The sequence below is a fragment of the Osmerus eperlanus genome, chromosome 16 (assembly GCF_963692335.1).
Source record: "Osmerus eperlanus chromosome 16, fOsmEpe2.1, whole genome shotgun sequence".
NCBI classification, from domain to species: domain Eukaryota; kingdom Metazoa; phylum Chordata; class Actinopteri; order Osmeriformes; family Osmeridae; genus Osmerus; species Osmerus eperlanus.
This window is the reverse complement of record NC_085033.1, coordinates 4,832,658-4,844,806: the sequence shown is the minus strand read 5'-3', so window position 1 is coordinate 4,844,806 and position 12,149 is coordinate 4,832,658. Positions and strand designations below refer to the sequence as shown.

Here is a 12,149-nt window from a genome sequence, read left to right as displayed (position 1 = left end):
ATCTGTTTGGCAGATATTATCATCTGAAACTGACTCTAAGCTTATATATATATATATATTGTTACCCCTATCTATATCGGACCCTCGATATCAGTCTTGCTCTAGCACAAACATCATTGTAGGATTTTTAGAAACGCTTTCCTGGTCTCTCATGACCTTTCATGACTGGGTGTTATTTTCCTGCCACAGGAACCCGGAGCATCAGACCATGCTATGGAAGATCCCCAGCCTTTCCCAGCGGTCGGAAAATGGAGGCAAGTCTCATCCTCTTCCTTCTTAATCCTCCCTTCTCTTGTTCTTCCGTTGTTCAGCTTTGTCAGCATCCCCATCTTCATGCCTCATCCTCCATCTCAATCCCCCTCCAGGTGTGGGGGCCTTACTGGGGAGGTTCCAGTTGACGGATGGTCCTAGTAAACCTTCCCAGTTGGCAGTGCAGTTCACCAGTGAGGGCAGCACTCTCTCTGGCTGTGACATCCAGCTGGTGGGGACTGGCTATAGGCTTTCCCTCGTCAAGAAGAGGTTCGCCGCAGGTCAGTTCATATGCCAGAGTTAACGTAACACTTTGTGGGCTGCATCATTAAAACACTCCATAGAGCGTTGAACCACAGAAGACATGGGACTGAACCTGGGTACCCGACTTTTTCTGCCTTCAAACATGCTCCAACGTTCCATTGTTCAACATGGTTTTGAATTTTTCTATGAGCAGAAAGAGACCGGCACTCAGGGTTTGAGAATCCAACCATTTGTTCACTGCAGTTCATCCACTGAATGGCCTGACTGAGTTCTCTCTGCTTGTGGCCTTTGCAGGGAAGTATTTGGCCGACAATTAGTCCACACTGTTGTAAAAGAAGCTATGGAACAATGGATTGTGAGAATAAGAGACGGGGAATGGATCGCACACTTAAAACATGGCATCAACAGAGAAACTTCTGGAACTTCTTTCACTTCTGTTGTGATGATGCATGTTGGACTAAACCAATAGGATGTAGTCAACACTCCAGGGTATAATTTTACTGTAAACCCCATTCTGTTCAGTAGTATCACTGCTGAGTTTATGCAAGTAGTACCAGTTTTTGTTGTTGCAGCCACTGGGTTTTGGAGGCAAATCACAAAGCACATTTAACCCCAATTAGCATAGTTACTCATCCTTCGTGGGTACATACAGTGACCCAGCCTTATTTGAGAGACGTTTATAAATAGAAAGTTATGAAAAATATTCTTAGCAGAAAAATGTGAATAAATACTGTAATTAATGTTACATTTGTCTAAATTGAGAATAAAGGTAACTCCTTTCCTGAGCCAAGTTAGTGCAACATTTTGATGGATGCCATCCATCAAAAAAATCCGTGTTTTTTCCATTTGATCTTGTTGACACATTCATCAACCAGCACCTGATTTAAGGTCATGACAAATAGCCTTTTAGTGGTGTTTTCCCAATTACGGACAGAGTAAACAATAAAGCTGCCTTTCTAGCAGGAACAAGGAGTTAATGTGTGTTGACTACTACACTACATGTTAATATCGCAGAATATCATAGAAACCTCCAATAACTGTTTATTGACAATACAATACCATGTGATGTGTGTCCCCTTTGTTATTTACATTTCTTGTTTTTCCACCATGTGGAGTAAATAGGTGTTTTATCATTTTCTAAAAGCAATATTAAAAATCGGTATGTAAAAATTGTAAATACGAAAGACGTTTCCTGATCTGATATCTGTTTGGAAATATGAGTGTATGTGTATTGTTTATGAATACATTGGTGTTGTTAGACCTTAAATAGAACATTGCAGCACTTTTTAGACAACAGTTCATGTTTTTTTCCGCGTGGAAATTACTGTGACATGTCCATGATTTAAAAAAATAAGTAAAATGGCGCAGCATGTAATTTGCATCACTTAAACCGTTAATCATCATCACCCCAACTTTATTCTGTACTCCAGTGCAAATCCGTTTCATTGTAGGATGTTAAGATAAAAACAATATGGAAAGCAAAATATTAAACATGAGTCATATCTGTGACAAGGCTATTCAGATCCAGGCCGGTAGTAGAAGAGTAGAGAACTGCACTTGCTGTAAATTCCACGTTCTACATTGTGGTTGCACCTGAAAACTGACACGCCTACCTTTAGCATGTTTCCCAAGTATTGCACCACCTTGATAGATTACAGTCAACGTCATCCTCTCTTTCCCGACATAGGCTACACACGAACATTTTTATGGCGTCAGTAATTGCTTCCAAAGCTTGATGCCATCCACGCCATGTGTTTTGAACATTACATTTTATAGAATGTTTTGAAGCGTCCTGGTCGCATCGCAATATTCACTTCATTTAAGTCATACTCGTTTTAGTAAAAGTAAAAAATAAAGAAAAAATAATAAACAGGCTTACAGTAGGCTTACAATATAATTTCACTTAATTTTGACCACACAAGCAGTAATTCATAATTTCAGTAATTTATATAGTGCTTAGACAAGTTAATTTGCCTTATGGATTTGCATATTTCCAGTGACATAATTACATTCTTTCTGTACTTTTGTTTTATTTTTCTAAAATAATAATACTGTTCTGTCTGTAATGTATTCATTGGACACTGCGCCGGACACTAAATATGCAAACATTTCATGTACATTTCCCATCCAAAGATTTTAAGAGTAATTATATAAAAAATGAATATCATGTATTATCTGTTTTACTTGGTAATAAAGACCTGAAGAATATTGGGTATTGAATTGTGACTCAATTTGTTGTTCATTGCGTATCTATCTGCAGAGTGTGTATTACCTTAAGGAGGTCGTTGGAGTTTCGTTTCTATTGAGTTTTCATTGTGCTCACAAGCCATTAGAAGCGGACTAGACGGATGTTTTTAATGAATTTGGTGAAAGGTCCCTTTAAAACTTTCCTAGCGCTTGAATGGAAAACTCCTCCCCTAAAGCTGAGTGTTGTCTAGACAACACGATACTCTGGGTGGCTACAATGTTTCCCGTTTGGTTCATGAAACTTGAAAGGTAAGAATGTAGATTTCCATTTTAATGGTTTGTTTTTCATTTGGAAATCTCTCCACTTGAGTCAGAACGTTGGGACTTCGATACATTCTGTGCGCTTCATTTGTGGATAATGGACTGGACTCTTAAACACTGTTATCTGTTCAGTGTTGACAATGTGTAATTGATATTGACTCTATAATTTTAGCTTAGCAAATAAAAAGCCACTTTTGCTTATATTATAGGTTAACTATAAACACACATTGTAATGTCAGTAGTCATAAAACCTACTAAATAAGTGATCAATCATGTCTGTTTACAGCTACAAACAAACATCATAGCTCAATCATTCCTAGAAAAGCCAAATTCATTCTATGAAGAAAAGACTAAAAACCTAGTTAGTATGTCTGACCTGGCTAAGGAGAAAGCAGTTCGTCTCTTGAAGAAGAGAGCCAGCGTGTCTTCCCTTGGCAGCCATGAGGTAAAAGCCAAGGAAACAGCTGCTAGGACGAAGGAGTGAGTATTGCCTGCCAACCCTCTATCTATATTCAACATGTACAGTACTTACATGTAAAATAATATTTAATGTAGGACATGACACAGTCTATAGTGATGTTTTATTATGAATGCCATGTGTATTTAACAAATCTTGACTTCTAGCTCCATAAGTACTGTATCTTACATGGATGAGCCAGGTCACCATGACGATAACCCTAGGCCTACTGTTCAAATGGAAAACACTTACCAGATGGGTGAGCCGATCATTTCCTTCATACTTTGACCTGCACTTCCTGATAGACATATGGTAACCCGAGTGGTTCATCAGTAATTGGCTGACCTCCTTTGTTTTTGTACTGTGGTTTAGGACCCTACCGGCGCTTCCCTGTCATCACTGTCAATGATATTCTGAAGGATGTACTCGCCAGCTACTTGCAAGAGGAGAAGTATGAGGCAGACCTATGCCGGCAAATGACAAAAACCATATCTGAGGTACATGATTCAACTCAGGAACACACATTGTAGCTGAATCCAAATAGTCGAACACTGCTGTTAAGAATGCCATGTCTGCCTATCCTGTTCAGGTGATTAAGGGCAGGGTCAAGGAACTGATGGTTCCTCGTTATAAGATCATCGTTCTCATCAGCATCGGACAGCTCGGTGACCAGAACGTGCGCATGGGCAGTCGCTGTCTGTGGGACTCGTCCAACGACACCTTCTCCTCACACACCTTCAAGAACAGCTCTCTCTTTGCCGTGGCCAATGTCTACGCTGTTTACTTTGAGTGAGTCACAGTCACTGATAACTGCCATGGGATTCAGATACACTGGGAAAGGCTTCATGCCCTTCTTTAACCTTAGATACTGGGTATCATAAATACGATACATTTTATGTGTTTATTGTCATGTTCAAAACATATCAGCATGCAGGTGATTTGGGAAGTTTCCTAGAGTCCTAATTGAGGCACCTTCTGATGAACTGGGTTAATGTGTCACTACAGAGAGGCTCCACACATTGTTGTTTGGTAGTACTGCAGCCAGAGTTGTTTTTAGAAAGTATAAAGCTAAGGTGGCCTAAAGAAGAGAGGAAAGGTGTGTATACGGACTGTAGCTTTGAAAGTACGTCCTCTATTTTTCAAATGTTTATGACATCCAAAACGACCACATTTTGAGGTGAATTATTGGCTTCACCTAGACATTCTAATACTAAATTCTGTACATCTCAATGCTAGACCATTTTACATCCAAGCAACCTTAGGACTGTTTAGAACTAGCTTGTTTACCTGTGTGTATACTGTCATCGTACTTTTATCATGGAGGGTAATTTCTATTTGCACTAAAGTATGTTTGGTTTGTCAGCAACCATGCCTTGAGAAAGAAATAAGGATTCTCACTGAGAAAACGTTGTCATTGGTTTAAGTTTGGGACTAGCTCCTTAAAATGAAAATAAAAAGAGATATCAGTACAGAATTGTATTGCTGATTTATTGTACATGTTCTGTGAAGGAAAAGGCATTGCCACTGTCATGATGTTTTGCTGATTCATTGAAGCCATCCAAATATGGGAAAAAGTCTTATCCTCAACACAAGGCAGACAGGTCACTCTTATTACAGCCTTGTTGACAGCACAGCCTGATCAAGGATCCACTGATGTCTCGTTTCCTCCTCTCTGCCATCCAGGTGCTCAGCCCATACTGGTCCACATTGTCTGGGCAGCAGAAGTTAAAGTAGTCATTACAAAGATCAAAAGCTTGCAATCTAGTAAATCACATTTTTGTTATGGTTTGCTTTACCTCATTTAGTGGAACAGTCGTTAAATAATGTAACATTTGACAGGTAATACAGTTGGAGGTGGTGTATTGCGCCCCTTTTGTAAGAACGGTGTAACCTGTCCAGGTGTGGCTGAATACTGACCATCAGGTGAGTCCTCGCCAGCGGGGAACCGTCTCCACCTGGAGCCCCCGCAGGTGTACACCACCGCCCTCAGCAGCTCCCGTCCACACAGCCTCAGAGCCCTCACACCTTCCTGGGGCTCAGCCCAGCCAACAGCCAGCACACACAGCAGCAGTAGAGGCAGCAGCAGGACTCTCATGGTGGCTTGGAGGTTCTATCAGAAAGATTCACAAAAATCTCACGCATTCACTCCCTGGTTCTTCTGTTGTCTTCTGAAAAAACACCTGGGCCTCTTTATGTAGCATCCCCCTGTTACGTCACACTTCTCCAGAGGTCTCGGGAGTGATCCATGTCCCTTCCGTGGCAGTGACGCGAATTCACTCTGGTGATCATCATTTGTATTTGACAGCGGATGAGATTTAGGTCGTTTAGGAGATATGTGAGAATCTAGCATTTAACTGAATTGGTATCCATTCTCTTAAATGTTAAAGAGGGGCATTGCTGTTACTGCTCTTTTATGGGGTTTATTGCTGTACCGTAGCAAAGTGATTTCTAATGAGGGTTCTTGAGAGGTATCCAGTTACTTGACATCATGAAACAGATTAAGGCAATGGCTTTCCACATAGCAACATGACATGTGTGGCTATATTTTGAAATGGCAATGTCAACATTTTCCAGGAAAAACACATTAACATTTTTGCATGGCATTTCAGTTTAATCAGACTCATGATAATTTGGCCTAACCATAAACTATCCAAAAAATCTTTCAGCAACAGGTAATAAACACCTCAATGGGAATTATAATCGTTGGAACATAGTTCCCCATATGGTTTGAGTGCTTCGAACATCTGGATTTCATGTGAATTGTAATTTAGTTTAGTAGCATTAGTAGTGTGAGATATTTGTGGGCGGGGCTAGTTTATCCGGGGTCTGATTGTGACCCCGAATGTGACCCGAACTGGATTGCGAACATGGCGGAGGTAGGAAAGACTGAATTATTCGGAAAATTATTTTGTTTCTGGTTGACATTTGTTGTTCTATCGGATACATAGGTCCCAAATGTAATATTTTACTTAAGCGCAAAACTTTATTACGACTCGCTTACATTTTCTAATATTGAACTAAGCCCTTTTCTGGGGTTAAATTGCATTTTGCAAACTTCAGTATTAGCTAGCTGCTATAGCTACTGCTAAGTTTGCTATGGCTAGCTAACGTTAGCCTAGCTATCCTACCTACGTTCGGTTCTTGACTTCATCAGCGCTACACAGTGATTCCTGGATAGTACTCTTGCTATAGCTAGCTAACTAGCAAACAAATTATTGTGCACATTGAAAACACTGCTCTGTTACTTCTCCGTTTATAGTAGTTTGTGGACTATCGTTCCAATTGTTATCCAGTTGCCAGAAATGCTACTGGTGATGATCGGATATCATATGCTATGTATGTGGCACCATCATAAGTTAGCCTAATAGCTGCTGCTTGATCAGCTAGCTAGCTAGCTATGCTAGCCAGGTTCAGGCGCGCTTTTTGTGCTCTGACTCCCACTTCCATCCACTAGAGACCAAGTATATTTTAGATTGATAAATGATCCTCTGCACTCAGGAGATTAAATATTACAATTTAGCTAACAGTAATATCGCCGTCTTTTATGACTGTAAATTGCAGATTTAGCTAGCTAAACTGTATGAAAGGTGCATAGAAAGACAGATTGTGTGTGTTAAGGTAGTTCGCTGTTAATAACTTTGCTATGTACTTGCATTTGATATCAAATTGTTTTTATGTTTCAGCCCTCCGTTGGGAGTACGAGCCCAGGTAAATATCTAACTTCTCTGTAGATACAATGAAAGTTGGTGCATTGGGGGGAAAAGACTACAATTCCATATCTGATTTCCTGTGTTTGTTTTCAGGAGGTTCAGCAGGTTCCGATGATCATGAATTCGACCCCTCGGTAGATATGCTGGTCCATGACTTTGATGATGAACGCACACTGGAAGAAGAGGAGATGCTTGAGGGGGGAGAGACCAACTTCAACAATGAGATTGAACATCTTGAACGGGTGCGTCTTAGCCGGCATTGCCAGACCAATTAGCAAATGTGCAGTAGTCTGGAACCTTTCACTTCATTTGACATTTTAAAGGGACACAGACCAAAATGCTGTTTGAGGCAATTAGACTGGTTAAACCAATCAGAGCAATGAAACGTAATCTTGGATGTTTACAAAAATGCCTCAATGGTGCTCCTCTGTATAGTCATCATTTTAAACCTGCCCCGTATCAGATACTGTTGTGATTGGCCTGACCCGATTCTGGTTTGAGGGGAATATGTTTAAACGGGAGGGCAGCCAATCTTCCAGAGCAAATAAAACCTGAGCTGGCAGTTTTGTCTGGTTCCCAGGCTAGGTGCGTCTTCTAACATTAGCTAACTCGGTATAATATGTTCATGTTGTATTCCAATACAGGATCTGTCACCCGGTGACCCAAGTTTGGTTCTAAGTTGTTTAGGGTGACATTAGTAAGGAAAATGGCTTGCATCATTTGTTAGGAAAGTGAAATGCCCATTCACGAGTTGCTGAGTCTCTACGGATACGGCGGTGGCTCGCCTGTGGACGAAGAGGAGGAGGAGGAAGTCGAGGATGACGAGGAAGACGGAGAGGTGGAGGATGACGAGGAGGAGGAAGAGGAGGACCTGGACAACGACGAGAGCAGTAGAAGCACAGGGGAGATGAAGAGGAACAAGGTGTGTCCCGACAGGACCCGCTCGAGGGTTTTCATTTCACCTTCAGAGCACCCAAACGAATTGGCTGAAAGCAATCCATATTTGACCCGGATCCTGTGTGTTTTTCAGACCGACGGGGTGAAGATCTCGTCGGGGCTGGGGGAGGACGCCCAGTCGTCGTCTGAGGTCCGCACACGCTCCGTCAAAACCCTCGGCACGGCAGAGCTCATTCGGCCGCAGAAACTCAAGTACTTTGAAAGTAAGAGCCTCTGACTCCGGTCCGACTTGTTCCCACCATATTAATTGTTTGCCTTTGTCGTCATTAAGCCCAAAATGTTACATTTAGTTTTGTTGGATCCTCCATTTTGTTTTAGACGATGCCGAGGAGGAGTCTGAGGAAGATGAGGATTATATTCCGTCAGAGGACTGGAAAAAGGTAACTATACCGACAATGTAACATAAGACGTGTCTGTCCTCTAACTCATGTAGATGGGTGATGATGTAACTGGGGGGGGGGTCCTTTTCAACAGGAGATCATGGTTGGTTCCATGTATCAGGCTGAAACTCCGTCGGGTCTGTGTAAATATAAAGACAATGAAAAAGGTAAGGACTTGCATGTTAAATCTGCTCGCGTAAGGCAAAACATGACATGGTCTGTAAAGAATTTGTTGAAAGGTCAGGTCACCACAAATCCTGAACCATAAACGTATGATGTGGAAGGGGAGGGCAGTACATTCCCTGTTACTTACATCGTTTCCCCCCCTCTTTCTTACGGTCACCTCCTCTCTCTTTCTCTCTAGTGTATGAAAACGATGACCAGCTCCTATGGGACCCCGAGTTTCTTCCGGAAGGCAAGGTGGTGGAGTTCCTGACGGAGGCGTCGAGGCGCACAGGGGAGGAGAAGGGAGTGGACGCCGTCCCAGAGGGCTCTCACATCAAAGACAACGAGCAGGTGAGCCTGGTTAAGGAGCGCACAGCTGGAGCCCAACCCACAGACCCAGGCCGTAATGACACGACTCTCATCCTGTCTTCCCAGGCTCTTTATGAACTGGTCAAGTGTGATTTTGACACAGAGGAAGCTTTAAGAAGATTGAAGTTTAATGTCAAAGCAGCTAGAGGTAATTGTATTTTGTATGTTTCTGGATTTTGTGTTAACCAATGCGATGTCTTCTGTATGGGTGAAAATCGCCTTGACATAGTTGTCTGGGTGAAGCAACTTTTTTTTAACCTATTCTGTTTTGCCATAGAAGAACTGTCTGTGTGGACAGAAGAAGAATGTAGAAATTTTGAACAAGGACTCAAAGCTTATGGAAAAGACTTTCATTTAATTCAAGCTAACAAGGTAAGACAGTGTCATTGATTATACAATTTATAATTTCATAATTAATTTAATTTCAATACAATATTTGATGTTCCTGAAAACAAAAGTATTAGAATAATGTCCATGTTCATTTTGTTTTCTGAGATTTGCATATGATGTGTTTTGAAAGCGATCAGAGTGGGAGTCGGTTTCATTTCAACTCCAATTAGTGTCAGGAGAGGAGTCAAGATTTGATTTGTGAATGAATGAAATCACTCTGTAATCCCCCATTACAAGAGTGGTTTTCAATTCACTGCACATTTCTGAAAGCTCTCCCTCTGAATTGAAAGTTGAACTGGAACCAGGCCCCACTCTGGAAGCGATGGTAATAATGGCTATTTCTCGTGTCTGCTGAATTAAATTTTTCAGGTGAGAACTAGGTCTGTAGGAGAATGTGTGGCCTTTTATTACATGTGGAAGAAGTCTGAGCGTTATGATTTCTTTGCACAGCAAACCAGGCTTGGGAAAAGGAAATACAACCTTCACCCAGGTGTCACGTAAGTCAACACGCTGAACACGGGGGGTTTTAGTCATTTGAGTTGCATACCTTGTTCTAAGGCCTTCCCAGTACTCCCCCTGCATGTGGATGTGACTCTGCCGTGACCAGGGCTCCGCCCCCTGGTCAGTGCAGTGCGTGGCGTTGACCGTGTCCTGCCTGTGTGCGTTACCAGGGACTACATGGACAGGCTGCTGGATGAGACAGAGAGTGCTACATCCAGCAGGGCGGCCTCGCCCCCCCCCACCACCTCCAACAGCAGCACCAGCTACTCGGAGAAGGAGGACGGTAGCAGCCACAACGGTGAGGAAACGCAAACAAAACATCGCTTCCCATACAGACAAGATTTTAGTTATTATTTATGCCACGATTTGGGGCAAGTCATTGACGGCGACTCATTCGGTCCCGACTAGGTTTATCGAGCCACAACTCGGGCTCAGGAGAAGGCTCGTCGCTGTTGAATGAAGTGAAAGCAGAAGTTGTACAGCAGCCCAACGGGCCCTCGCACGGCTCCGACTCCCCTCCCCCGGCCTCAGACAACGACTCGAACGGCTGCGAGCCGTCGGAGGCTCCCAGCCACGACAGGAACGGGTCCCTGGAGCCCCACGGCGAGGCCCCGCCTCCCTACGACCTGCTGAGCAAGAGGTGCCGGACGGAGGCGGAGCCATCGGGCCAGTGCGAGCCGGAGCCCTCCAGAACTCAGGAGGACTGACGACTCCTCGGGGGGGGGAGGGCAGGGCAGGAAGGACATGGAAACCAAACGTCAACGACCAACCAAACCCAGCTGGGCCACCAGCAACCGAGGGAGGGGCAGAGGCCTGATTGTAAAGGAGCACACATGGCCCCACTCCCAAACCCAGCAAACCTCGGCTCCACTCATCCAAAGTACCACGGGATCCTTCACTACGATTCTGCTATTCTTTTTCAGTATCCATTTTTGGAGAGACCGATCTCAACATTTTCCAAAAAAAAATGCTTTCTCCCCCCACCCCCCTCCACTGTTTGTATCAGAAACAGAAAAAATTGCCTGTGTTATTTTTTTACGCAAGAGATATTTATATATTTTTAAAGAAATGTACTACGGTGAGTATCTGCCGTCAAAGCCGCTTGGATCCAGAAAACAAGAGGACGCGTGGCTTCAAGAGCTTGAAGCAGGCAGACTGGCGTTTTGGCAAGCACACTTAGTTGCACTTTTTTTTTGTTTTTTGGTTGTCTGCTCATTAGACACCCCTTATAGGCGGTTTCCTAGCCTATGTTTGTTCAGTTGAGAGAAATAAATCTGTTTCCTTCCAGGTTTGTTTGTATAAAGCGTTTGACATCAGTGATGTCTTGTATTATAACTCATCCATAAAAATTTCAAAAGCTATTTTTGGATTTTCTTAGTCGGCTTTTTCATGTTATTTTATTGTCTTTTTTGGTTTCTATTAGACAGTACGTCCCTAAGTTTTGATGTAAAGTTTGTATAGATTTCTTAACTTGTACAGTTCTTACACTTTTTGATAACCGTAAAATCTTAAATCAGCCTGTATTTTACAGTCTTCCCTGTGAGATTTTGGTCAAAGATTTTCTCGCCTTGTTGCTCTAAACTGGGATGTAACAAAATGTCCATCTCTCCTTTTCCCCCCCATTCCTGTTTCACACCAGTCTCATGTCGAAATGTATTTACTGCAATTTTTTTTTTTTATTGACTCGGCTTACAAGACACTGATGGCGGTCGTCCTTTTATCCCGTAGCACCGTAGGAGGACTGTTGTGTTGTGATGTTTCTGTACTCAGCCATTACGTGCAGCATAGATGGCTGCTGTAAGCCCCAGCCAAGACCCTCTCCATTGGGTACTGAGAGTCCTCATACTAACTGGGCTCGCTTTTGAAATAACCTGAACTTTAGCACAGTAACTCTGTTTTCTTTTTTTTCTTCATTGTTTTACTTCTTTGTACTCTTTTGAATCTTACATTCGCAAATTCATATGGAGATCTTTGTTTTTTGTTTGTCTTTTAAAAAGGCTATGCCTCAAAATAATGTTGATTGTTGATTCATGTAGTTTTGTTTTCACTTTTGACAATGTGCTGTAAGTTTTCCTCCAGAAAGTAAGTGAGGTGTATACCAAGACTGGTTGTGAATGGAATAACGTTGGCTATATTTAATAAAGATTCAGAATGTTCCGTATTGTTTGTGTATATTCAAGACAGTAGACAGTTTGGTTT

General features: G+C 42.4%; 4 protein-coding genes across 8 annotated transcripts; 3 read left to right on the top strand and 1 right to left on the bottom strand.

Annotated features, from left to right (window-relative positions):
- The first annotated feature begins 177 nt into the window (after positions 1-177).
- Positions 178-2,728, top strand: LOC134036912 (SH3-containing GRB2-like protein 3-interacting protein 1). Its single transcript, XM_062482086.1, has 3 exons — positions 178-254; positions 366-530; positions 808-2,728. The coding sequence occupies exons 1-3, from the start codon at positions 209-211 to the stop codon at positions 828-830; spliced, it is 234 nt and encodes a 77-aa protein (XP_062338070.1). The 5' UTR covers positions 178-208; the 3' UTR covers positions 831-2,728.
- A 166-nt stretch (positions 2,729-2,894) lies between these two features.
- dynlt5 (dynein light chain Tctex-type family member 5) lies at positions 2,895-4,942 on the top strand. 2 transcript variants are annotated; one of them, XM_062481246.1, is made up of 5 exons: positions 2,895-3,009; positions 3,308-3,501; positions 3,646-3,737; positions 3,851-3,975; positions 4,068-4,942. In XM_062481246.1, exons 2-5 carry the CDS (start codon positions 3,389-3,391, stop codon positions 4,269-4,271), a joined length of 534 nt encoding a protein of 177 aa, XP_062337230.1. In that variant the 5' UTR covers positions 2,895-3,009; positions 3,308-3,388; the 3' UTR covers positions 4,272-4,942. The 2 variants fall into 2 exon arrangements, with proteins under 2 accessions (XP_062337230.1, XP_062337229.1); XM_062481245.1 differs by lacking the exon at positions 2,895-3,009 and having other exon boundaries at positions 3,061-3,501.
- A 52-nt stretch (positions 4,943-4,994) lies between these two features.
- On the bottom strand, positions 4,995-5,780 carry LOC134037078 (relaxin-3-like). The gene is made up of 2 exons (XM_062482378.1): positions 5,396-5,780; positions 4,995-5,189 (listed from the first exon to the last, which is right to left on the bottom strand). The coding sequence occupies exons 1-2, from the start codon at positions 5,571-5,573 to the stop codon at positions 5,062-5,064; spliced, it is 306 nt and encodes a 101-aa protein (XP_062338362.1). The 5' UTR covers positions 5,574-5,780; the 3' UTR covers positions 4,995-5,061.
- Positions 5,781-6,282: 502 nt separating this feature from the next.
- Positions 6,283-12,106, top strand: LOC134036271 (mesoderm induction early response protein 1-like). Of its 4 annotated transcripts, none has more exons than XM_062481136.1 (13): positions 6,283-6,354; positions 7,162-7,186; positions 7,282-7,430; positions 7,916-8,110; positions 8,219-8,348; positions 8,464-8,525; positions 8,620-8,692; positions 8,890-9,041; positions 9,126-9,207; positions 9,340-9,431; positions 9,900-9,946; positions 10,121-10,248; positions 10,359-12,106. In XM_062481136.1, the coding sequence occupies exons 1-13, from the start codon at positions 6,346-6,348 to the stop codon at positions 10,655-10,657; spliced, it is 1,443 nt and encodes a 480-aa protein (XP_062337120.1). In that variant the 5' UTR covers positions 6,283-6,345; the 3' UTR covers positions 10,658-12,106. The 4 variants fall into 4 exon arrangements, with proteins under 4 accessions (XP_062337120.1, XP_062337118.1, XP_062337119.1 ...); XM_062481134.1 differs by having other exon boundaries at positions 9,819-9,946; XM_062481135.1 differs by having other exon boundaries at positions 9,337-9,431.
- Positions 12,107-12,149: the final 43 nt, after the last annotated feature.

Coding starts and splice junctions, on each gene's coding strand:
- LOC134036271 (XM_062481133.1), top strand. Junction 7,187..7,281: donor CGTTGGGAGTACGAGCCCAG/GTAAATATCTAA, acceptor GTTTGTTTTCAG/GAGGTTCAGCAGGTTCCGAT. Junction 9,432..9,818: donor ATTTAATTCAAGCTAACAAG/GTAAGACAGTGT, acceptor TAAATTTTTCAG/GTGAGAACTAGGTCTGTAGG.
- LOC134036912 (XM_062482086.1), top strand. CDS start 209: ATGCTATGGAAGATCCCCAGCCTTTCCCAGCGGTCGGAAAATGGAG. Junction 255..365: donor CCAGCGGTCGGAAAATGGAG/GCAAGTCTCATC, acceptor ATCCCCCTCCAG/GTGTGGGGGCCTTACTGGGG. Junction 531..807: donor CAAGAAGAGGTTCGCCGCAG/GTCAGTTCATAT, acceptor TGGCCTTTGCAG/GGAAGTATTTGGCCGACAAT.
- LOC134037078 (XM_062482378.1), bottom strand. CDS start 5,573: ATGAGAGTCCTGCTGCTGCCTCTACTGCTGCTGTGTGTGCTGGCTGTT. Junction 5,190..5,395: donor TGGCGAGGACTCACCTGATG/GTCAGTATTCAG, acceptor TCTGCTGCCCAG/ACAATGTGGACCAGTATGGG.
- dynlt5 (XM_062481246.1), top strand. CDS start 3,389: ATGTCTGACCTGGCTAAGGAGAAAGCAGTTCGTCTCTTGAAGAAGAGA. Junction 3,502..3,645: donor ACAGCTGCTAGGACGAAGGA/GTGAGTATTGCC, acceptor CTTGACTTCTAG/CTCCATAAGTACTGTATCTT. Junction 3,976..4,067: donor TGACAAAAACCATATCTGAG/GTACATGATTCA, acceptor TATCCTGTTCAG/GTGATTAAGGGCAGGGTCAA.